Source organism: Cebidichthys violaceus, unplaced genomic scaffold, assembly GCF_023349555.1.
Source record: "Cebidichthys violaceus isolate CVI_PGR_0920_01 unplaced genomic scaffold, fCebVio1.0.p SCAF_115, whole genome shotgun sequence".
In the NCBI taxonomy this organism is placed as follows: domain Eukaryota; kingdom Metazoa; phylum Chordata; class Actinopteri; order Perciformes; family Stichaeidae; genus Cebidichthys; species Cebidichthys violaceus.
The window spans coordinates 44,145-69,718 of NW_027176280.1; the positions used below are offsets into that span (position 1 = coordinate 44,145).

General features: G+C 42.7%; 3 protein-coding genes across 6 annotated transcripts; 2 read left to right on the forward strand and 1 right to left on the reverse strand.

The window, feature by feature from the left end:
• Nucleotides 1-67: 67 nt before the first annotated feature.
• Nucleotides 68-7,174, forward strand: abraxas1 (abraxas 1, BRCA1 A complex subunit). Of its 2 annotated transcripts, none has more exons than XM_068705365.1 (9): nt 68-162; nt 981-1,071; nt 1,712-1,748; nt 1,902-1,968; nt 2,264-2,460; nt 2,791-2,910; nt 4,735-4,819; nt 5,153-5,267; nt 6,328-7,174. In XM_068705365.1, the coding sequence occupies exons 1-9, from the start codon at nt 79-81 to the stop codon at nt 6,546-6,548; spliced, it is 1,017 nt and encodes a 338-aa protein (XP_068561466.1). In that variant the 5' UTR covers nt 68-78; the 3' UTR covers nt 6,549-7,174. The 2 variants fall into 2 exon arrangements, with proteins under 2 accessions (XP_068561466.1, XP_068561467.1); XM_068705366.1 differs by lacking the exon at nt 6,328-7,174 and adding an exon at nt 6,217-6,315.
• Nucleotides 7,136-10,506, reverse strand: mrps18c (mitochondrial ribosomal protein S18C). The gene is made up of 6 exons (XM_068705368.1): nt 10,397-10,506; nt 10,190-10,242; nt 9,781-9,864; nt 7,637-7,694; nt 7,501-7,560; nt 7,136-7,254 (listed from the first exon to the last, which is right to left on the reverse strand). The coding sequence occupies exons 1-6, from the start codon at nt 10,455-10,457 to the stop codon at nt 7,178-7,180; spliced, it is 393 nt and encodes a 130-aa protein (XP_068561469.1). The 5' UTR covers nt 10,458-10,506; the 3' UTR covers nt 7,136-7,177.
• A 76-nt stretch (nt 10,507-10,582) lies between these two features.
• helq (helicase, POLQ like) lies at nt 10,583-21,557 on the forward strand. 3 transcript variants are annotated; one of them, XM_068705361.1, is made up of 18 exons: nt 10,583-11,540; nt 12,077-12,620; nt 13,978-14,156; nt 14,920-15,120; nt 15,194-15,266; nt 15,356-15,453; nt 16,553-16,651; nt 16,779-16,924; nt 17,006-17,245; nt 17,383-17,524; nt 17,612-17,716; nt 17,812-18,007; nt 18,645-18,802; nt 18,883-18,981; nt 19,537-19,710; nt 20,791-20,904; nt 21,140-21,274; nt 21,356-21,557. In XM_068705361.1, exons 1-18 carry the CDS (start codon nt 11,379-11,381, stop codon nt 21,389-21,391), a joined length of 2,901 nt encoding a protein of 966 aa, XP_068561462.1. In that variant the 5' UTR covers nt 10,583-11,378; the 3' UTR covers nt 21,392-21,557. The 3 variants fall into 3 exon arrangements, with proteins under 3 accessions (XP_068561462.1, XP_068561461.1, XP_068561463.1); XM_068705360.1 differs by having other exon boundaries at nt 21,378-21,557; XM_068705362.1 differs by lacking the exon at nt 17,612-17,716 and having other exon boundaries at nt 21,378-21,557.
• The last annotated feature ends 4,017 nt before the right edge of the window (nt 21,558-25,574 follow it).

The following is a 25,574-nucleotide window of genomic DNA, read 5'->3' on the forward strand; positions in this document are numbered from 1 at the left end:
AACGCAGGTTTTTACTGCGGCTGCGTTGCGCTTCAGTGACGCTCGTGATGTCATCCGGCCGCGCCGACGTCAACAGGCATGATGGCGGATCCGACCGTCCGGGTTTCCGGGATCGTGTTGTCTTCTCTGATGTTCCAGCATGTCAACAGTGACTCAGACGTGGTGAGAAACACGTTCGTTACGTTTGTTTACTCGCTACGTAGAGACGTGTTTGTTGTTTACGTCAAGAGAAAACTCCCGCCACAATATTTCTGCAACTTTTTAAAAACCAAGCTGAGAGTTAACGGTCCCGACAGCCCAGACTCCGTTCACAAATATTCACATTTAACGAGACACCGATTATACATAATGATGTACAACGTGTCACATATGATTGAATTCATTTCATAAGTCTTTAGGGTCTGCTGGTGGATTCGGCATCATATTTAATCCAACAAGTGCTTCTCAGATGAGTCCCACATGGACTCAAAGAGCCGCCCCCTCCACTAGTGACTGTGTTCCTGCTGAGACCTGAAGCTTAAACCAGTGAGCGAGATGAACGGACCCTCGGTTCAAAGTGCTCACACTAGAACAGCAAAGCTTTACATACACAACAGAACTGAAGTCAGGATTTATTAAATATCTGTATTCTTTTTTACTATTTCACTTCAACTATTGATCATGTTCATTACTGATCAACCTGAAACAATGAATCAAATGTCTAAATAGACAAATCATTTTCTGTTGAATAATCAGCTACTTGTTTTATATTTATGCATGTTTACCGTATTGTTTAGTTATTTTAAATACTATTCATTTGTGTTTTTACTCCTGTTGTATTCCTTATATTTATTTTATTTTCATATTTTATACACAGCACATTTAATTAATTGTTTCAGGGCCACACAGGTTTATTAATGATGATTTATTAATCAGTAACAGCCGTCCAGAGACACATTAATTTATCTGATATTAATAATTCAGTTTTATTGTCTCGTCAGGAAGGTTTGATCCTCGGAGAAAGTAAGTTTGAGGAGCAGATCACCATCAGTGACTCTCAGGCTGACAACATCACCATCGAGGAAATATACAGTGAGGAAATATATTTATTATTATTATATATATATATAAAATATACAGTGAGGAAATATATTTATATTATTATATATATATATAAAATATACAGTGAGAAAAAATATTTATTATTATATATATATAAAATATACAGTGAGTAAAGATATACATATTATTATATATATATATATATATATATATATATAAAATATGCAGTGAGGAAATATATTTATTATTATATATATAAAATATACAGTGAGGAAATATATTTATTATATATATATATATATAAAATATTCAGTGAGGAAATATATTTATATTATTATATATATATAAAATATACAGTGAGGAAATATATTTATTATTATTATATTATATGTATATAAAATATACAGTGAGGAAATATATTTATTATTATTATATTATATATATATATAAAATATACAGTGAGGAAATATATTTATATTATTATATATATAATTATATATATATTTGTATATATATTTATATGAAATATACAGTGAGTAAATATATTTATTATCATTATTATATATTTATATATATATTATATTTTATATATAAAAATGTATTTATATATAACATACAGTGAGTTAAGCGTCCTCACTGTCTCATTAAAACATCTTTATTTCTTTAACAGATATCCAGAAGCACATCAGCTGCCTCAAGCTGAACGAGTGAGAACGAGATTTAAACCACATTTAACATATAATATATATATATATATATATATATATATATATATATATATATATATATATATATATATATATACACACACACACGCACATATAATATACATAATGATATCCTGACGTCTGTGTGTGCAGCTTCTACAACAGTGTTGGAGACGTGAACGTTGACGCTGTGAAGAAGATCCTGGCCGACAATAAGAAGGTAAAACATCAGACTTCAATGTTTAGTTCCTCAGCAGAAGAGCTGCACAATGTATCGCTTTAGTAGAATGTGTTTCTATTGATCACCTTTAGTAGAATGTGTTTCTATTGATCACCTTTAGTAGAATGTGTTTCTATTGATCACCTTTAGTAGAATGTGTTTCTATTAATCACCTTTAGTAGAATGTGATTCTATTGATCACCTCTAGTAGATTGTTTTTCTATTGATCACCTCTAGTAGATTGTTTTTCTATTGATCACCTCTAGTAGATTGTGTTTCTATTGATCACCTTCAGGAGGATGTGATTGGCTGGTACAGACAGCGCAGGAACTCAGACCAACAGATGACGTTCAGAGAGAAAGTGGTCCACGAGAAACTGAAGACATGTCTGTCCAACCCTCACGTGATCTTTGTGCTGCTGACGCCCAGCAGGTCGACTCCGACAGGCTCCACCCACAAGATGGAGTACGCCGCCTTCATCTCACGCAGCAGGTAAAAAAAACATCTTTCATTTTAGTCTGAAGACGTCACTTAAGGAGGCATTCTTCACGATTTTATAGACAAAATAATCCATCAATAAACTACAAGAAACATGAAATAAGAAGAAACAAGAATCATGAGGATTCTGTTTCCTTCATTTAAAGGTTTAATATGCAGATATTCCTCATTCTACAAAGACTACACCTATGATATATAGTCTATAATATTACAACAATGTTCAAACAGATGAATCTGTAGTTTTATGTCAGCGTTTCTGTTTGTGATGTTGAGATATATATATGTATTGTATTATATATTTATTTATTTATATATTTGTTGAAGGCAGTTTGTAAACGTCCCTGTGCTGGTTAACAACCTGGGTCTACTGGAGCAGCTGGCGTACTGGAAGGAGTCGACGTCGTGCTCTGCGGCCGGTTACAACCTCACCATGAACACATACAGGTACCGTCACCATGAACACACACACAGGTACCGTCACCATGAACACACACACAGGTACCGTCACCATGAACACACACACAGGTACCGTCACCATGAACACACACAGGTACCGTCACCACGAACACACACACAGGTACCGTCACCACGAACACACACACAGGTACCGTCACCACGAACACACACAGGTACCGTCACCACGAACACACACAGGTACCGTCACCACGAACACACACAGGTACCGTCACCACGAACACACACAGGTACCGTCACCATGAACACACACAGGTACCGTCACCATGAACACACACACAGGTACCGTCACCACGAACACACACACAGGTACCGTCACCACGAACACACACAGGTACCGTCACCACGAACACACACACAGGTACCGTCACCACGAACACACACACAGGTACCGTCACCACAAACACACACACAGGTACCGTCACCACGAACACACACACAGGTACCGTCACCACGAACACACACAGGTACCGTCACCACGAACACACACAGGTACCGTCACCACAAACACACACAGGTACCGTCACCACGAACACACACAGGTACCGTCACCACGAACACACACAGGTACCGTCACCACGAACACACACAGGTACCGTCACCATGAACACACACAGGTACCGTCATCATGAACACACACACAGGTACCGTCACCATGAACACACACAGGTACCGTCACCATGAACACACACACAGGTACCGTCACCATGAACACACACAGGTACCGTCACCACGAACACACACAGGTACCGTCACCACGAACACACACACAGGTACCGTCACCATGAACACACACAGGTACCGTCACCACAAACACACACAGGTACCGTCACCACGAACACACACAGGTACCGTCACCACGAACACACACAGGTACCGTCACCACGAACACACACACAGGTACCGTCACCACGAACACACACACAGGTACCGTGACCATAAACACACACAGGTACCGTCACCATGAACACACACACAGGTACCGTCACCATGAACACACACACAGGTACCGTGACCATGAACACACACACAGGTACTGTCACCATGAACACACACAGGTACCGTCACCACGAACACACACACAGGTACCGTCACCATGAACACACACACAGGTACCGTGACCATGAACACACACACAGGTACTGTCACCATGAACACACACAGGTACCGTCACCATGAACACACACACAGGTACCGTCACCATGAACACACACACAGGTACCGTGACCATGAACACACACACAGGTACCGTCACCATGAACACACACAGGTACCGTCACCACGAACACACACACAGGTACCGTCACCATGAACACACACACAGGTACCGTGACCATGAACACACACACAGGTACCGTCACCATGAACACACACAGGTACCGTCACCACGAACACACACACAGGTACCGTCACCATGAACACACACAGGTACCGTCACCACGAACACACACACAGGTACCGTCACCATGAACACACACAGGTACCGTCACCACGAACACACACACAGGTACCGTCACCATGAACACACACAGGTACCGTCCTGTTCATGTGCTCCTCTGATGGAAACAAGGTAGACAAAGAACAAGTATTTTGTTGGTCAGAGCCTTAAAGTAACACGTTGTAGGTGTTTCTTGTTTTTTTTAAATTTATATTGGAAAGAAAGACCGGTTTGATATTCAGCCAAACATCAGAATGCAGTTCTGACCGTCACCACTAGAGGTCTCACTGGACTCTGGACTCACTGCAGCAGAGTATCCTGTAACTTCAGATGTGTTTCTTCTTCTGATGCTACAGCTCTAAGTTCTTCTCCTCCAATGGGCTGCTGAGGGAAGTGAACGACGTGAACTCCATGAACGACTCTCTGCAGACGGAGCTGCAGGTGTGTGTCTCACTCTCCTTGTCTGTGTTTCAACGTCTCACTCTCATCTTCTGTGATTTAACGTCTCACTCTCATTTTCTGTGTTTTAACGTCTCACTCTCATCTTCTGTGATTTAACATCTCACTCTCATCTTCTGTGTTTTAACGTCTCACTCTCGTCTGTGTTTTAACGTCTCACTCTCCTCGTCTGTGTTTTAACGTCTCACTCTCCTCGTCTGTGTTTTAACGTCTCACTCTCCTCGTCTATGTTTTAAAGTCTCACTCTCCTCATCTGTGTTTTAACGTCTCACTCTCCTCATCTGTGTTTTAACGTCTCACTCTCCTCGTTGACAGAAAGCTTGCAGGACGTTGGAGGAAAGTGAACGTTTGGTAGAAACACTCCAGAGTGACGTTTCGACTCTCAGGAAGAAACTCGTTGAGAAGAAGAAGAAAAGTTCAGCAGGAAAAGGTTTGATTTTTACTAAATATTATTATTCAGACAATTACATTTACAAATAATAAACAAATGTACCGTATTTTTCGGACTATAAGGCGCACTTAAAATCCTTAAATTTTCTCAAAAATTGACAGTGCGCCTTATAATCCAGCGCGCCTTATGTATGGTCACTTGTTGTGCTTATTGATTGATTTTATGTGGTACAATGCGCTCAAAAATCTGCCGAAATGTGTAAGTACGACTTTGGTAAGCAACGAAGCCGCTCCGCTCAATGGATATTCGGAGCATTACGGTACGCTGTGTCACTACCTGATCGACCCCGTAACAGGAATGTAATGTCTAAACTAAAAGTCAAAATCGATCAATAAGCACAACAAGTAACCATCGGTCACAACCGTCGTCCGAGCTTTCACGAAAGCTGGAATCATCACTGAACAGCCAAGTACCGATAACGGCAACAAGACTGACTCGGAAAATGACGAGAGGGATTCGGGCATTCTTGATGCCGAAATTGCACAGCTGTTTCACTCAGACACTGAAGATGAAGAATTCGATGGATTTGTGGAAGAGGAATGAATCGATAAGTGAGTGTATTTTTCTGTACCGGTATTTGTTGTTACAACTGAGTTGAATAAAGTTTGATTTACCGGACTGTGTTGTTTTGCTTAATGCGCCTTATAATCCGGTGCGGTTTATGTGTGAACATAGATACGTTAATTCACAGTGCGCCTTATAATCCGGTGCGCCTTATAGTCCGAAAAATACGGTATTGTTAAATAAACTTAAGTTAAGTTTATTGTTGCATTCATTTTTACATTTTATTTGTATTATTTGTTAATGTTTACCAAATGATTTGTAAAACATTTCAAAATCATTGACCAGATATTTTATTACTGTGTTCATCATTAATCAATTATTTATAATCTATGAAGTCTTGATTCAGGTCTCTGTCTTGGTTCAGGACTCAGGTCTCTGTCTTGGTTCAGGACTCAGGATTCAGTCTTGGTTCAGGACTCTGTCTAGGTTCAGGTCTCTGTCTAGGTTCAGGACTCGGGTCTCTCTCTGTCTCCAGGTGGTCCCGTGGATCAGAGGGACCAGGTCCTCCAGCAGGTCTTCAGGTCTTTGTTGTGCTCTCCTCTGTTTCACTCTCACACTCTGACTCTGGACTCACTTCCTGTTTCTGATGCCGTCTCCATGACGACGGCTCCTGAAACGAGGTCCGGCAGGAAGAGACCGAAGGAGACGCCGGGGGGGCGGGACACGAAACGCAGGAAGAGCCAGCCTTCAGAATAAAACGACGCCTCCTTCAGAATAAAACGGCGGAACTCAAACGTGGATTCAATCCTCGTTCACTTGTTTCTCTTCAATGTTTAAAGATGAAGAGGACTTTTGTTAAAAACTGTTTCAGTCGTTACTTTAATAGAAACTAGTTTTATTACGAGTCTGCTGTTGCTATGACAACATGCTAACATGTTAATGTTCAGCTGGTGTCATGTCCACTGTCTTAGTTAGCTGTTAGCATGCTAACATAAGCTAATGTTAAGCTGGTATGTCCACCGTCTTAGTTAGCCTGTTAACATGCTAACATGCAGCTGGTGTCATGTCCACCGTCTTAGTTAGCTTATGTTAGCCTGCTATGCTAACATAAGCTAACTACTGATGAAAGTATCAAACACTGTTGATCAAATAGGAAACCTTTAGAGAAGTAATTCAAACATTTGATGGTTTCAGATTCTCAAATGTTTTCTTATATTTGAGGGAGGTGAATATTTTTGACGGAAATGTTTTTGCTCTTTTCTGATGTTTAATAGAAGAAACATAAATGGATGAAATATGAAAGAATGCTAAACGGATGATAAAATAATGACAATGTGACCTGAGAGAGTTCTGACAGCTTTAATAAACAACAACAACACTGATCACTAATCCAGATGTTTGATTCCACAGATGTTTGGGTCCCTCATGAACTGAGGATGTTTGTGGGTCACAGACATGAAACCTGGAGAGAGAAAAGGTCAATTAAATATATCAATAATTAATATCTATCTATCTATCTATCTATATCAGCTTTTTATCAAACAAACAAACAAAACAAAGCTTAAAATTGTGATATTTAAAACATTTCATTCTTCATGTTCTCATAAATCTCTCCACTAATAAAGCGTTCACTTTAACCAGATTGTGTAAAAACATGAAATATTAAATGTAATCTGTTATTATATATTAATATTTGGGTGAAACATACCCATGGAGTGAGCTTTCTTTATGGCCTTGGACACTTCTTTCTGTTTCCTTCCACATAATCCTGAGAAACAAAAGAGACTGAGTGGACCTGAAGTGGACCTGAAGACTCTGATCTGCTTTAACGTCGATCTGCTCACCTGTGATGTGACGACCGTAGATTCTACCTGTGTGAGGAGAGATGAACTGAGACAGCAGCTGGGAAGGAGACGAGGAAACAAGGTCATGTTTGTTAGTGAACAGGTGTAAATAGATGTGTACAGGTGTAAATAGATGTGTACAAGTGTAAATAGATGTGAACAGGTGTAAATAGATGAGTACAGGTGTAAATAGATGAGTACAGGTGTAAATAGATGTGTACAGGTGTAAATAGATGTGTACAGGTGTAAATAGATGTGAACATGTGTAAATAGATGTGTACAGGTGTAAATAGATGAGTACAGGTGTAAATAGATGTATACAGGTGTAAATAGATGTATACAGGTGTAAATAGATGTGACCTGTAAATAGATGTGTACAGGTGTAAATAGATGTATACAGGTGTAAATAGATGTGACCTGTAAATAGATGTGTACAAGTGTAAATAGATGTGTACAGGTGTAAATAGATGTGTACAGGTATAAATAGATGTGTACAGGTGTGAACAGGTGTAAATAGATGTGTACAGGTGTAAATAGATGTGAACAGGTGTAAATAGATGTGAACAGGTGTAAATAGATGTGTACAGGTGTAAATAGATGCGTACAGGTGTGAACAGGTGTAAATAGATGTGTACAGGTGTAAATAGATGTGTACAGGTGTAAATAGATGTGAACAGGTGTAAATAGATGTGTACAGGTGTAAATAGATGTCTACAGGTGTAAATAGATGTGAACAGGTGTAAATAGATGTGTACAGGTGTGAACAGGTGTAAATAGATGCGTACAGGTGTAAATAGATGCGTACAGGTGTAAATAGATGCGAACAGGTGTAAATAGATGTGTACAGGTGTAAATAGATGCGAACAGGTGTAAATAGATGCGAACAGGTGTAAATAGATGTGTACAGGTGTAAATAGATGAGTACAGGTGTAAATAGATGTGTACAGGTGTAAATAGATGTGAACAGGTGTAAATAGATGTGTACAGGTGTAAATAGATGTGAACAGGTGTAAATAGATGTGTACAGGTGTAAATAGATGTGAACAGGTGTAAATAGATGTGTACAGGTGTAAATAGATGTGAACAGGTGTAAATAGATGTGTACAGGTGTAAATAGATGTATACAGGTGTAAATAGATGTGAATAGGTGTGAACAGGTGTAAATAGATGCGAACAGGTGTAAATAGATGTGTACAGGTGTAAATAGATGCGAACAGGTGTAAATAGATGCGAACAGGTGTAAATAGATGAGTACAGGTGTAAATAGATGTGTACAGGTGTAAATAGATGTGTACAGGTGTAAATAGATGTGAACATGTGTAAATAGATGTGTACAGGTGTAAATAGATGAGTACAGGTGTAAATAGATGTATACAGGTGTAAATAGATGTATACAGGTGTAAATAGATGTGACCTGTAAATAGATGTGTACAGGTGTAAATAGATGTATACAGGTGTAAATAGATGTGACCTGTAAATAGATGTGTACAAGTGTAAATAGATGTGTACAGGTGTAAATAGATGTGTACAGGTATAAATAGATGTGTACAGGTGTGAACAGGTGTAAATAGATGTGTACAGGTGTAAATAGATGTGAACAGGTGTAAATAGATGTGTACAGGTGTAAATAGATGCGTACAGGTGTGAACAGGTGTAAATAGATGTGTACAGGTGTAAATAGATGTGTACAGGTGTAAATAGATGTGAACAGGTGTAAATAGATGTGTACAGGTGTAAATAGATGTCTACAGGTGTAAATAGATGTGAACAGGTGTAAATAGATGTGTACAGGTGTGAACAGGTGTAAATAGATGCGTACAGGTGTAAATAGATGCGTACAGGTGTAAATAGATGCGAACAGGTGTAAATAGATGTGTACAGGTGTAAATAGATGCGAACAGGTGTAAATAGATGCGAACAGGTGTAAATAGATGTGTACAGGTGTAAATAGATGAGTACAGGTGTAAATAGATGTGTACAGGTGTAAATAGATGTGAACAGGTGTAAATAGATGTGTACAGGTGTAAATAGATGTGAACAGGTGTAAATAGATGTGTACAGGTGTAAATAGATGTATACAGGTGTAAATAGATGTGAATAGGTGTGAACAGGTGTAAATAGATGTGAACAGGTGTGTGACCCACCTGAGTGTTCTTGAAGTCCACTGTGACGCTGCAGAGGACGCATCCTTTCTGAGGCTCTTTGAACGGGTTCTCCATCTTCACCAGCTTCAACACCAAGGTAAAATAATAATAACAATAATAATAATAATCACATATTAATACACTCAGGTCAACCTCATGATGACGTAAATGATTCCCTCTTATTTTATTTAGATGTTTATATTTATATGCATGTATTCAATACAAAGTATTGTAGTCTTATTAATATGTTAAATAAAATATAAATACATATAAAGTTCCTATAAATAGTCGAATAAGTGTAAATGAACATTTATATATATATATATATATATATATATATATATATATATATATATATATATATATATATATATATATATATATATATATATATATATATGAAACCTACCGTGTCGTCTTTGTGTCGCACTTCATGTGACGTCGTTGTGACGCTTCTTAAAGCTGCAGGAACAGATTTAAATGTTCATAACAGCTCTTATGCTAACGTTAGCATTAGCAACATTATCACTGAATTAACCACATAGTTAAAATAAAGAAATGAAGCGATGGTTAATGATAACTTGATAAACATTCACACATAATAATAAAGTCTTACTTGTGTTTCCGTGTTGTGATAAAACAGACTTTAGCCTCTTTAACCCTCTCAGCGCGAGCATTGTGACCTGACACAGGACCGGAAGTTGTCCGACAGGAACTCCGGTGCTTCGTTGAATTTTCTAATTATTAGTTCCTACCACCTATAAAGCTGTTGCTCATTAATTTGAGGACAATTACACGTGAAATGTAGCTTTAATTGTAAATATCGCTTTAATGTGTGATGTGTGAGTTTTTGTTAAAAGTAGATTTTATGTTTCTGCTATGAACGAAAATTAATGTTTTCTTTCGGAACAGATAAAACGTGACCCTCCTCAAAGATACATCAAGACAAGATAGAAAAGACCGCGGAGTGAGTGAGCGGGTCACGTGAACACGACGTGTTCCTTTAATCAACACAATACAATACTAATGTTTATAAAGACGTAGTACATTAAGTAACGCACGTGAGTACTCTGATTACAACAGTAAGCCAAGTACTCTCATTCTCGGTACAACAGTAAACCGAGTACTCTCATCCTCGGTACAACAGTAATCAGAGTACTCTCATCCTCGGTACAACAGTAATCAGAGTACTCTCATCCTCGGTACAACAGTAATCAGAGTACTCTCAGTTAACCGGTAAACCGAAGACGGAAGCGACGGCGGGGTTTCCCTCTCGCTCTGACGATGATGATGCTTCCGGGGACATGTTTGAATGTGACGCTCGCGGAGCTGTCGAACCTTCTTCATTAGAACAAAAGACAGCGCGTGAAGTAACACACTTTACACGTTTCTATGGAAGTTTGAGATTCGTTTGCAGTGTTTTTAGTAAAATAGCTCGTTTATGGAACAAATCAAAGAGTCCAACTGCCAGCAGTGAGCTAACGTTAACTAGGTTAACTAGTCGTTATTTACCGTAACGTTAACTTGTCGTTAACTAGTTAAAGTATAAACAGGTGGTGATGTTCAGGGGTGTGTTTACTAGCTAACATGAACCGGTGATGAAGGCTTCTGGGAGACGAGACCTCCAAATAAAACGAGTGTCCTCGAGGAAGAGGTCGAGGGAGGAGCCGAGGACTCACCTGACACCTGTCAGGAAAAGGGGAGGAGCTACCTGCCCACAGAAATGTAAAGACTGGAGGCTCAGCAGCGTCATGGCTGAGGTACTCTGACTTATTTTACTTCATTATATCATATTATTGTACTCTGAGTTATTTTAGAGGCTGTGATGTTGAACTATTAGTCTTGAGAGACAGAATAATGAATCTATGAATGTGAATGTGTTCTTCTCTGATAATAACATGATAGTAACACGATAATGACACGATAATAACATGAACGTCTTCCATGTTTCATTATTTTGTGACAATTTATTCACCAAATAATTAAAATAACTTCCAGAACTTGAGGTGAAGTCTTCAAGCATCAGTGATGTTATTGATCATATTAATATAATGTGTCAAGAGAAGAAGCTCGTGACCTTTCTCAAATGAACGTTGTCATGCGATGACGTCATCGGTGTGGGGCTGTGACATCATGCCTAACTGACCAATCGGCTGTCAGACCCGGTGTCTCTCAGCTGCTGCTGGTTTTAAGGAGGTGAAGCTGCTAACGCGTCTCTGAAGTGATGAGTCAGCCGATCAGTTGGGCTCCGTTGATTGGAGGAGCGTTGAGTGACAGGTCTGTGTTGTGTTCACAGTACTGCAGTGACAGTGAGGACTTGTTCGGGGACTATGACAGCATCCTGGAGGACAGCTCTCTGCTGGAGAGGCTGGACGCCGCCGAGCAGAACGAACGACGTCGTGACGACGATCGGTCCGACTTCACCGCTCTGAGAGCCAGACAGACGCGAGAAGACGTCCTCACGGACTCTATCTTGGACGTCCTCACTGACGAACCCTTCGAGGAGTTCCAGGAGCGAGTCGACGGGGCCGCGAAGAGGAGCCGACTGCAGGACGGAGACAAAACCTCGACTCCTCTCAGAGACATCGAGGATAAAAGCAGAGCGAGGAGGAGCGTGACGGAGGAGATGAAGAGGACAATGCTCAGTAACGCTGCAGCTCCGTCCAGCGTCTCACGCAGCGTCGGGCTGAAGGAAGCTGTCGTCTCTGAGGAGATCAGCGTGGCCCTGCAGGCCATGGAGGAGGTCTGTGCTGAGACCACCGACCTCGGGCCGTTCTACGGACTCCCCACCAAAGTGAAGGAGCTGATGTTCACACTGAGAGGCATCAAGGACCTATACGGTTAGTTTTAAACAAGCAGCAGGTCAGCAGGTGTTCAGTGTGTGTTCAGCAGGTGTTCAGCAGGTGTTCAGCAGGTGTTCAGTGTGTGTTCAGCAGGTGTTCAGCAGGTGTTCAGCAGCTGTTCAGTGTGTGTTCAGCAGGTGTTCAGCGTGTGTTCAGCAGGTGTTCAGCAGGTGTTCAGCAGGTGTTCAGCAGGTGTTCAGCGTGTCAGCAGATGTTCAGCAGGTGTTCAGCGTGTCAGCAGATGTTCAGCAGATGTTCAGCAGGTGTTCAACGTGTGTTCAGCAGGTGTTCAGTGTGTGTTCAGCAGGTGTTCAGCGTGTGTTCAGCAGGTGTTCAGCGTGTGTTCAGCAGGTGTTCAGTGTGTGTTCAGCAGGTGTTCAGCAGCTGTTCAGCAGCTGTTCAGTGTGTGTTCAGCAGGTGTTCAGCGTGTGTTCAGCAGGTGTTCAGCAGGTGTTCAGCAGGTGTTCAGCGTGTGTTCAGCAGGTGTTCAGCAGGTGTTCAGCGTGTGTTCAGCAGGTGTTCAGCGTGTGTTCAGCAGATGTTCAGCGTGTGTTCAGCGTGTGTTCAGCAGGTGTTCAGCAGGTGTTCAGCAGGTGTTCAGCAGTTGTTCAGTGTGTGTTCAGCAGTTGTTCAGTGTGTGTTCAGCAGGTGTTCAGTAGATGTTCAGCAGGTGTTCAGCAGGTGTTCAGCGTGTGTTCAGCAGATATTCAGCAGGTGTTCAGCAGGTGTTCAGCAGGTGTTCAGCAGGTGTTCAGTGTGTGTTCAGCAGGTGTTCAGTGTGTGTTCAGCAGGTGTTCAGCGTGTGTTCAGCAGATGTTCAGCAGGTGTTCAGCAGGTGTTCAGCGTGTGTTCAGCAGGTGTTCAGCAGGTGTTCAGTGTGTGTTCAGCAGGTGTTCAGCAGATATTCAGCGTGTGTTCAGCAGATGTTCAGCAGGTGTTCAGCAGGTGTTCAGCAGGTGTTCAGCGTGTGTTCAGCAGGTGTTCAGCAGGTGTTCAGTGTGTGTTCAGCAGGTGTTCAGTGTGTGTTCAGCAGGTGTTCAGCAGGTGTTCAGCGTGTGTTCAGCAGGTGTTCAGCGTGTGTTCAGCAGGTGTTCAGCAGGTGTTAACAGTTGCTGATTAATCGGTTGTCGATGGACTAATTGTTTCATTTCTACTGCAGATTATCTGATGATATGAAAATAATTGTATGTTTGGTTGTAGATTTTTCTGTTGACTTGCAAACTGGAATAGTTTAACATTTAGCGAGAAACAGCCAATTGTGTCCTTTAACACTTCTTGAGCTTTAGACGAGCTGGTCGGTGGATTCCTTTAACGTGTCTTCAAACAGAATGAGTGTTTGTGTTCCCTGTTCCAGACTGGCAGGAGACGTGTCTGAACCTGGACTGTGTCCAGCAGAGGAAGAACCTGATCTACTCGCTGCCCACCAGCGGAGGGAAAACTCTGGTTGCAGAGATCCTCGTCCTCAGAGAGCTGCTGTGCAGGAGGAAGGACTGTCTGTTCGTCCTACCATACATCTCTCTGGTGCAGGAGAAGGTACCGCAAGAAAGAAAAGTGCTCTCACTGCTAGTGTGTGAACTCACAGAGAATAGAGTCCCGGAGAATAGAGTCCCAGAGAATAGAGTCCCGGAGAATAAAGTCCCGGAGATTAAAGTCCCAGAGAATAAAGTCCCGGAGAATAAAGTCAGTCAGAGAAAGAATCTTTTGAAGTGTTTGGGCGTCCTTCATTATTACAATCATCATTTACATTAGGTACATGTATGAAATCTGACCTGTGGAGCAGTGGGCTCCTGTAAAGCGCCCGAGGAGCAATGAGGGGTTCTGTGTTTTTGCTCAAAGACACTTCGGCATAGGACACGTAGCAGCCAGGGATCGAACCGCCAATCTTATGGTTACCGGACGGCCACGGCTGCTCCATTTATACCATTTAATTTATGGTCTGTTTGACAGCTAGTAGGAGCTTTGAAAATAGTGATTATGGGTCACTGACTTAGACCACAAATGAGACAAGAATTAGCTAGCTAGCACGGCCCCTCCTCACTGCTAGGAGACTACTTTGTTGGGAGGAGAGTGGACGGACCTTTCATTACAGCTGTAATTAGCAGCTGTAATTAAGATGAGATAAAATGGTGTCATCTGCATATAAATGTACATTACAACGTGGCATAGATGACACATTATTAATGTTTATATTGAATAGCAGAGGACCCAGAATAGAGCCCTGTGGGACACCTTTCCTAACCTTCAAAGCACCTCATTCTGAACCACTAGAAACTACCTTTTGTTTCTTTTTCTGCAGGTTCGTGGGTTAGCGAGCTTCGGCCTGGAGCTGGACTTCATGGTGGAGGAGTACGCCGGCAGTAAAGGAAGGTTTCCTCCTGTGAGGAGAAGAAACAACCGGTCGGTGTACGTCGCTACGATAGAGAAAGCCCACAGCCTCGTCAACTCTCTGATCGAGACCGGCAGGATGGACGACCTGGGTCTGGTGGTGGTGGATGAGGTGAACCAGCACAGGGGTTCAGATGTAAGCTAAGGTGGAGGTGAGAGGCTTAATGTCCACATGTGTCTTACAGCTCCACATGTTGGGTGACGGCAGCAGAGGAGCCATTATTGAAATGACACTGGCCAAAGTTCTCTACACGACCAGTGAGTCACGTCTTCTCGCTTTAATCTGTGGTTAAAACCATAAAAAAAAAAACGTTTGAATTAAATGATTCTTCTTGACTCTTTTCCAGAAAGTACTCAGATTATCGGAATGACCGCCACTCTGGGAAACATCAAAGACCTGCAGATGTTTCTGAGGGCAGAGAATTACACAAATGACTTCAGGCCTGTAAGTGATTTTAACTTGTCATTAGTAGTATTAGTGGTAGTAGCAGTAGTATTAGCATTAGTATTATTAGTAGTAGTAGTATTAGTAGTAGTGCTAGTGGTATCATTAGTAGTAGTAGTAGTATTAGTAGTAGTAGTAGTAGTATTGGTATTAGTAGTAGTAGTGGTATTGGAAGTAGTAGTATTAGTAGTGGTATTGGTATTATTATTAGTAGTAGTGGTATTGGTAGTAGTAGCATTAGTAGTTGTAGTGGTGGTATTAGTAGTAGTAGTATTAGTAGTAGTAGTGGTATTGGTAGTAGTAGTATTAGTAGTAGTAGTAGTGGTATTGGTAGTAGTAGCATTAGTAGTGGTATTGGTATTATTATTAGTAGTAGTGGTATTGGTAGTAGTAGTATTAGTAGTTGTAGTGGTGGTATTGGTAGTAGTAGTAGTATTAGTAGTGGTAGTAGTAGTAGTAGTAGTAGTGGTATTGGTGGTAGTAGTAGTAGTAGTGGTATTGGTGGTAGTAGTAGTAGTAGTAGTGGTATTGGTGGTAGTGGTATTGGTAGTAGTGGTATTGGTATTAGTAGAGTATTGGTGGTAGTAGTAGTAGTAGTGGTATTGTAGTAGTAGTAGTAGTAGTAGTGTGGCATTGGTAGTAGTAGTAGTGGTATTGGTAGTATTAGTAGTTGTAGTGGTGGTATTGGTAGTAGTAGTATTAGTAGTGGTAGTAGTAGTATTAGTAGTAGTGGTATTGGTATTATTATTATTAGTAGTAGTAGTAGTAGTAGTGATATTGGTGGTAGTAGTAGTAGTAGTGGTATTGGTGGTAGTGGTATTGGTATTAGTAGAGTATTGGTGGTAGTAGTAGTGGTATTGGTAGTAGTAGTGGTATTGGTAGTAGTAGTAGTAGTGGTAGTAGTGGTATTGGTGGTAGTGGTATTAGTGGTATTAGTAGTAGTATTGGTAGTAGTAGTAGTAGTAGTGGTGGTATTGGTAGTAGTAGTAGTAGTAGTAGTAGTGGTATTGGTGGTAGTAGTAGTGGTATTGGTAGTAGTAGTAGTAGTAATAGTAGTAGTGGTATTACTAGTTGTAAACCTGTTCTCTGCTGTGTTCAGGTCCAGCTGAAGGAGTACGTTAAACTGAACGACACCATCTATGAAGTGGACCCAAAGGAAGAGGAATGTTTTAAATTCTCACGCCTTCTCAACTTTAAGGTAAATTAAGTCTTTTATAATATACAGTTTTTAGTTTCTATTAAACTGAATGTAGCACTGATGAAGTACCTCCAAACATCTACCCTAATGATCCCGACTGTCTGACTGTGAACTGGTCCTCCCTCAGTACTCCAGCTCCATGCAGAAGGTGGATCCGGATCACATCATCGCTCTGGTGACTGAAGTCATTCCAGCACATTCCTGTCTGGTCTTCTGTCCAACCAAGAAGAACTGCGAGAACGTGGTGGGGATGATCTGCAAATACCTGAAGGAGTGAGTGTCTTAACTATATCTGAGAGGGTGAGTGTTGTCTCTTCTGACCGACTGACTCACAGGGTTCCTCCTCTCTCTCAGGGAGTTCCTCCACCTCAGGAAAGAGGAGAAGGCCGTCCTCCTCAGAGAGCTGAAGGCCAGCGGTAACGGCTCCATGTGTCCGGTGCTCAGGAGGACGGTGCCGTACGGTTTGGCGTATCACCACAGCGGGCTGACCTCCGAGGAGAGGAAGCTGGTGGAGGAGGCGTACTCCAACGGGGTGCTCTGTCTCCTCACCTGCACCTCCACACTGGCTGCAGGGATCAACCTACCTGCCCGCAGGTGAGCAGAACGCTATCAGGACGCTATCAGAATAAGAGATGATGCAGAATATCAAGATGTTTATGTACATGTAAACATTGTCCGTGTCTCATTAAATATATATATATATTAAATGTGTGACGTCCTGCTCTCCTCAGAGTGATCCTGCGCTCTCCGTTCGTGGCCTCAGACTTCCTGAAGAGGAGTCAGTACAAACAGATGGTCGGCCGAGCCGGTCGAGCTGGGATCGACGTCGCCGGAGAGAGCGTCCTCATCCTGCAGGACAAGGACAGACACATGGTAACTGAGAGATTAGGAGAGAGTCAACTACGACTCCCAGGGTGCATTTCAGCAGACTTTTGACCTTTATTCGGTCTTGATTCTCAGGCTAAAACACTCGTTTGTGCTCCAATGGAGAACTGTTACAGCAACCTGATGCATGACGATGGAAAAGGCCTCCTGAGTCTCATCCTGTCGCTCATCGGATTAAACGTAAACCGCTCCGTTAGTTCTTTCCTCGTATCCAAACGTGAGCTCCTCACCCCCGAGGCAGCTGATCGTGAATATCAACATTCATGTGTTTCTAGATCACCTCGACGGTGGACCAGGTGAGGGACTTCCTGTGTGGGACGCTGCTGTCCGTCCAGCAGCAGCACCTGTGTGCAGAGACGAGTCTGACGGAGGCGGTGCAGCAGAGTGTGGACCTCCTGAAGGACAAAGATCTCATCACGGTGACAGCTCAAAGTCTGCAGGTCACCAAGCTGGGTAGAGCTACCTTTAAAGGTGAGTCTGTCTGTTACCGACAGGTAGAGCTACCTTTAAAGGTGAGTCTGTCTGTTACCGACAGGTAGAGCTACCTTTAAAGGTGAGTCTGTCTGTTACCGACAGGTAGAGCTACCTTTAAAGGTGAGTCTTTCTCTTACCGACAGGTAGAGCTACCTTTAAAGGTGAGTCTTTCTCTTACCGACAGGTAGAGCTACCTTTAAAGGTGAGTCTGTCTCTTACCGACAGGTAGAGCTACCTTTAAAGGTGAGTCTGTCTGTTACCGACAGGTAGAGCTACCTTTAAAGGTGAGTCTTTCTCTTACAAAACATTGCTCCAGACTGAAATATGGACATAAAACAGATTGTCATGAAATCTTGTCCACACATTCATGTTCCTGTCAGGATGAATCCTACCGACTTTAATGATCCTCTGACTTTTTATTCAGTAGCTCCATGATTATTAATGACGAAATAAGATCAGAAAAGTCAAAAATATAACAGAATCAATGAATAATAGTAGATTAAGCTGGTGAAAGTTAAATAAGTTATATTTTATATCCGCTCATTTCATGTTCAAGGAAAATTTAAGTTTTTGAAAGCATTGATCAGCTGGAATCTGTTGTCAGTTATCTTCATGCAGATGTTTGACTCCTCAGGCTCAGTGGATCTGACCTACAGTGACGTTCTGTACAAAGACCTCTCTAAAGGTCTGGAGGGTCTGCTGCTCAACAGCTGCCTCCACCTGGTCTACCTGGTCACGCCCTACGACATGATCACACAGTGCAGACCGGACTGGATGGTGTTCTTCAGACAGGTAACAGTCACTGATGGACTTTATGACCTCACCTTCCTCTTAGATCTGAGTCACTAACCATCGTTGTTGTTCTGTTGTAGTTCACTCTGCTCACAGCTGCAGAGCAGAAGATGTCTGCAGCCGTCGGAGTACCGGAGAGTTTCATAGCTAGAAAAGCTGCAGGACAGACGGTGAGAAAGGTGAGAAACTACCGGAACATGGAGGTGTTGTTGTTGTTGTTGTTGTTATTTCAGACTATAAACATGTTGTTGTTTCAGACTGTAAACATGTTGTTGTTGTTGTTTCAGACTATAAACATGTTGTTGTTGTTGTTTCAGACTGTAAACATGTTGTTGTTGTTGTTGTTTCAGACTATAAACATGTTGTTGTTGTTGTTGTTTCAGACTATAAACATGTTGTTGTTGTTGTTTCAGACTATAAACATGTTGTTGTTTCAGACTATAAACATGTTGTTGTTGTTGTTGTTTCAGACTGTAAACATGTTGTTGTTGTTTCAGACTGTAAACATGTTGTTGTTGTTTCAGACTATAAACATGTTGTTGTTGTTTCAGACTATAAACATGTTGTTGTTGTTGTTGTTGTTTCTGACTATAAACATGTTGTTGTTGTTTCAGACTATAAACATGTTGTTGTTGTTTCAGACTATAAACATGTTGTTGTTGTTGTTGTTGTTTCAGACTATAAATATGTTGTTGTTGTTTCAGACTATAAACATGTTGTTGTTGTGGTTTCAGACTGTAAACATGGAGGTGGTGGGTCGGATGTATCTGGCTCTGGTTCTCTTCTCTCTGCTGAAGGAGACTAACTTGTGGAGCGTAGCCGATCGGTTCCAGCTGAGTCGAGGATTCATTCAGAGTTTACTGAGCTCCTCTTCAGCCTTCTGCTCCTGTGTGCTGCACTTCACTGAGGTATCAACATACAATACAATACATACATACAATGCATAGAATACATACATACAATACATACATACATGCATACATACATGCATACATACATACATACAATACATGCATGCATGCATACATACATACATACATACATACATACATACAATGCATACATACATACATACATACATACATACATACATACATACATACAATGCATACATACATACATACATACATACATACATACATACATACATACATACATGCATACATACATACATGCATACATGCATACATGCATACATGCATACATGCATACATGCATGCATACATACCAGTGGCGGGCCGTGCATTTTATACCTGGGCCTTCAGTGCTGTCCTAATGTAATTAACACAATGACAAGAACAAACTCACAAGAACCAGTCACATATATTTATATGACAACAAAGCAACAAATCAATCCAGCAACAATGTAGTGCTACAACGTATTCATCCACACACTGAACAAAACGCTGAAAATGTCATAACTTCTCTTACATATGTTTCAACTTGACTAGCTAGCTTTCTGTTTGACAAAAGTCACGCTGGCCCACTGACCAATCACGGCGCACCTTAATGCTGACGTACTTGTAGACTACCTCGGTACACTGGCACGTCAAAGAATACGCCCAACATGTCAAACTAAAGATCTGATTGGTTGAAGACGATGACAATCAACAATATCGTCTCCATTTACTTAAACTGAGGCCTCAGGCCTCTCTTCTTACATAGAGACATAGAGGTGAGATCTGATTGGATAAGAGCTCTACTTAAAACAAGCTGCACTGGAAGACAGGAGCTGTGCAATGAGAAAATACGATAATGGGAAAAATAATTAGAATACATGTAGTGTATTTATGAAAACGTATTAAATGATAAAATAGCTATGACTTATTGATTGTGTTTAGGCTTTGTTGGCCCTGACGGCCCACCACTGCTACATACAATATAATAGATATCATATGTAAGAATACGTCTCATTAACATAGAATATGTCTCATAGACTGGTCTCAGGTCTGCTGAGGACCATAATAGTACTTCCTGTTGTCCATCAGGAGCTGGAGGAGCTGTGGCCGTTCAGAGCTCTTCTGACTGAGCTGACCAGAAGGCTGAGCTACTGTGTGACCTCTGAACTCATCCCTCTGATGGAGGTGTCTGGAGTGATGGAGGTCAGTGTGGGGGGGCAGGTTTTATTAACTTACTCCATTGTTCCATCAACAGAACATCACTCAGGTGTTGTTAATACTCCTTTTTGTCTAAAGAGAAGACGTTCTCTGTTCTAATGAACGTATTTATGTCATATTTTAGTGTAAACCGTCAGTTAAACGTTCATTTAGTTTGTCTTGTTTGACCATCAGAAAACATTTCAGATATTTACATATAAACATATATTTTCCTCTCCAGTCCAGAGCGAAGCAGCTCTATAACGCCGGCTACAGAACGCTGACTCACCTGGCGAACGCCGACCCGTCCGTTCTCTGCGACACGATAGAAAACCTGTTCAAGAAACGAGCCAATCAGATCGTAGCCTCGGCTAAAGTGAGTGTTCCCGTCGTCACTGCTACTACGATGATGTCACGTTATAGTATGTTAATGAGTGTGTGTGTGTGTGTCCATCAGATGACGTGTCTCTGTGTTCCAGATGTTGCTCAATGAGAGAGCTTCAGCTCTTCAGGAGGAAGCAGACGAGCTGCTGATGAAACCTTCAGATCAGCCGACTGAAGCGCGGCGACTCGCCTGAGTTCTTTGAGACGTTTTATTCTTTATTGTTCTTTGTTTGTTTTCCACTGTTTCATCTGTTATTAAAATAATGTTCAATAAGGACTCGACGTGTTGCTCCATCATTTACTCTGATAATAAAAGCAGCTGCTCAGTCAGAGGATTAAGCTTTAATATTCACTTTAACATGTGGAGATCAATTTAACTCTAATAATCATAATCATGTGGTTAAAGTAGTTCACTCCACCTTTGTGTCACTTTGATTTTTAATGTATTGGTTATTTTGTCTGTTGATGTGCATTTGGCATAAATATTAAATATTACATCTATTTTATTTATGTTTTTAGGTCAAAATCAGCTTTTATAATAAAGTGTGTATCAAAAATAAATACACAAAAAAACCATTAAACCATCACAACATAAAATGATTCATAATGTTTCATGTTTTAATCTAAAGTCCTGTTGTTCTCCTGCTGTCCACTAGAGGCATCACTCAATCATGTTCATGTTCACATCACTAACATTGAGTTCATAAAGAACAGTGTCATTGTGTAAGGGATTAACAGTCTGAAGATCAACTCATATCTGTTTTAGGACACAGGAGGCAGTGATGTCACAGAGATGGAGGTGATGATGTCACACCTGACCGGTGATGTCACAGGAAGTTCACCTGCACAAAGACTCCGTTTATGGTTTTACTTCTAGACGTGGAAGAAGTAGTCTGATCTTTTACTACAGTAAAAGTACTAATACCTTGGTGAAGAAATACTCTGCTACAAGTAAAAGTACTGCATTCAAAAAGTAATGTGTAGTAAGTACTCAGTATTCAGTATAGTATTCAGTATGATATATACAGTATGGTATAGTATTCAGTATGATATATACAGTATGATATAGTATTCAGTATGATATATACAGTATGGTATAGTATTCAGTATGATATATACAGTATGATATAGTATTCAGTATTGTATGGTATTCAGTATTGTATAGTATTCAGTATGATGTAGTATTTAGTGTGATACAGTAGAAGTCGTTCAGCTCGTCTGCCAGGCGGAGGTTGTTCATAGAGTGGGGGGGGTTAGTCTTGTAGTTGGTGATCTGTCTGAGACCTCTCAGACAGAAGCAGAGTCACTTGCTGAGAGCAGGTGTCGTTAAGCGTCTCTCACCGCCTTACTAAACCTGTATTTTGACTCTTTATACAAGTCCTTGTCCTCACTCCTAAATGCCTGATCCCTGTTCAGCCTCATCTGTCTGAGTTCTGTTCAAACAGGGTTTGTCATTGTTGTAACTCACCCTGGTGCTGGTTTGAACACAGCCGTCCTCACAGAAGCTGATGTATGACGTCACAGCCTCTGTGTCCTCATCCAGACTGTTGGTAGTCCTGAAGACATCCCAGTCTGTACAGACTAAACACGCCCGAAGATCCTCCAGAGCTTCACTGGTCCACTGCTTATATTTCCTCACCACAGGTTTACAGAGCTTTAGTTTCTGCCTGTATGCAGGAATCAGATGGACCATGACGTGGTCAGAGAGACCCAGTGCAGCACGAGGGACGTGTGATAGGCCATATTGTGGTGTAACAGTGGTCTACAACGTTCTCCTCTCTAGTGGACATTTAATAAACTGTCTGTATTTAGGGAGTTCATGGCTGAGGTAGTTTAGCAAGAGCTAAAGAGTAATAGCTGTGATTTAACTGCAAGCTTCCAATCTATACTCACCTCTGCATTAGCAACCTGCTGAAATGAAGGTAGAAGCACCTTAACCCTCTCTCATTACTTCAGGGTTCTTGGGAGCAACTTGGGACTGTTGGGGCTGTTGGGGCTGTTGGGACTGTTGGGGCTGTTGGGGGTGTTGGGGCTATTGGGACTGTTGGGGCTGTTGAGACTGTTGGGGCTGTTGGGACTGTTGGGGCTGTTGGGGCTGTTGGGGCTGTTGGGGCTGTTGGTACTGTTGGGGCTGTTGGGGCTGTTTGGGGCTGTTGGTACTGTTGGTACTGTTGGGGCTGTTGGGGCTGTTGGTACTGTTGGTGCTGTTGGGGCTGTTGGTACTGTTGGGACTGTTGGGGCTGTTGGTACTGTTGGGGCTGTTGGTACTGTTGGTACTGTTGGGGCTGTTGGTACTGTTGGGGCTGTTGGGGCTGTTGGTACTGTTGGTGCTGTTGGTGCTGTTGGGGCTGTTGGTACTGTTGGGGCTGTTGGGGCTGTTGGTACTGTTGGGGCTGTTTGGGGCTGTTTGGGGCTGTTGGTACTGTTGGTACTGTTGGGGCTGTTGGGGCTGTTGGTACTGTTGGGGCTGTTGGGGCTGTTGGTACTGTTGGGGCTGTTGGGGCTGTTGGGGCTGTTTGGGGCTGTTGGTGCTGTTGGGGCTGTTGGTACTGTTGGGACTGTTGGGGCTGTTGGTACTGTTGGGGCTGTTGGGGCTGTTGGTACTGTTGGGGCTGTTGGGACTGTTGGTGCTGTTGGTACTGTTGGGGCTGTTGGGGCTGTTGGTACTGTTGGGACTGTTGGGGCTGTTGGTACTGTTGGTGATGTTGGTGCTGTTGGGGCTGTTGGGGCTGTTGGTACTGTTGGGACTGTTGGGGCTGTTGGGGCTGTTTGGGGCTGTTGGGGCTGTTGGTACTGTTGGGGCTGTTGGGGCTGTTGGTACTGTTGGTACTGTTGGGGCTGTTGGGGCTGTTGGTACTGTTGGGGCTGTTGGTACTGTTGGTACTGTTGGGACTGTTGGGGCTGTTGGGGCTGTTGGGGCTGTTGGTACTGTTGGTACTGTTGGGGCTGTTGGTACTGTTGGTACTGTTGGGACTGTTGGGGCTGTTGGTACTGTTGGGGCTGTTGGGGCTGTTGGTACTGTTGGTGCTGTTGGTGCTGTTGGGGCTGTTGGTACTGTTGGGACTGTTGGGGCTGTTGGTACTGTTGGGACTGTTGGGACTGTTGGGGCTGTTGGTACTGTTGGTGCTGTTGGTGCTGTTGGTACTGTTGGGACTGTTGGGGCTGTTGGTACTGTTGGGACTGTTGGGGCTGTTGGGGCTGTTGGTACTGTTGGGGCTGTTGGGGCTGTTGGAACTGTTGGGACTGTTGGGGCTGTTGGGGCTGTTGGTACTGTTGGGGCTGTTGGTACTGTTGGGACTGTTGGGGCTGTTGGTACTGTTGGGGCTGTTGGGGCTGTTGGTACTGTTGGGACTGTTGGGGCTGTTGGGGCTGTTGGGGCTGTTGGTACTGTTGGGACTGTTGGGGCTGTTGGTGCTGTTGGGACTGTTGGGGCTGTTGGTACTGTTGGGACTGTTGGGGCTGTTGGGGCTGTTGGTACTGTTGGGACTGTTGGGGCTGTTGGGGCTGTTGGTACTGTTGGGGCTGTTGGTACTGTTGGGACTGTTGGGGCTGTTGGTACTGTTGGGGCTGTTGGGGCTGTTGGTACTGTTGGGACTGTTGGGGCTGTTGGGGCTGTTGGGGCTGTTGGTACTGTTGGGACTGTTGGGGCTGTTGGTGCTGTTGGGACTGTTGGGGCTGTTGGTACTGTTGGGACTGTTGGGGCTGTTGGGGCTGTTGGTACTGTTGGGGCTGTTGGGGCTGTTGGTACTGTTGGTACTGTTGGTACTGTTGGGGCTGTTGGGACTGTTGGGGCTGTTGGTACTGTTGGGGCTGTTGGGGCTGTTGGGGCTGTTGGTACTGTTGGGACTGTTGGGGCTGTTGGTACTGTTGGTGATGTTGGTGCTGTTGGGGCTGTTGGGGCTGTTGGTACTGTTGGGACTGTTGGGGCTGTTGGGGCTGTTGGGGCTGTTTGGGGCTGTTGGTACTGTTGGTGCTGTTGGGGCTGTTGGTACTGTTGGGGCTGTTGGGGCTGTTGGTACTGTTGGGGCTGTTGGTACTGTTGGTGCTGTTGGTGCTGTTGGGGCTGTTGGTACTGTTGGGACTGTTGGGGCTGTTGGGGCTGTTGGTACTGTTGGGACTGTTGGGACTGTTGGGGCTGTTGGTACTGTTGGGACTGTTGGGGCTGTTGGGGCTGTTGGTACTGTTGGGGCTGTTGGGGCTGTTGGTACTGTTGGTACTGTTGGGACTGTTGGGGCTGTTGCTACACTGGCTGTGGTCATTTCAGTGAACAGTGTCTGGCAGTGTGATGAGAG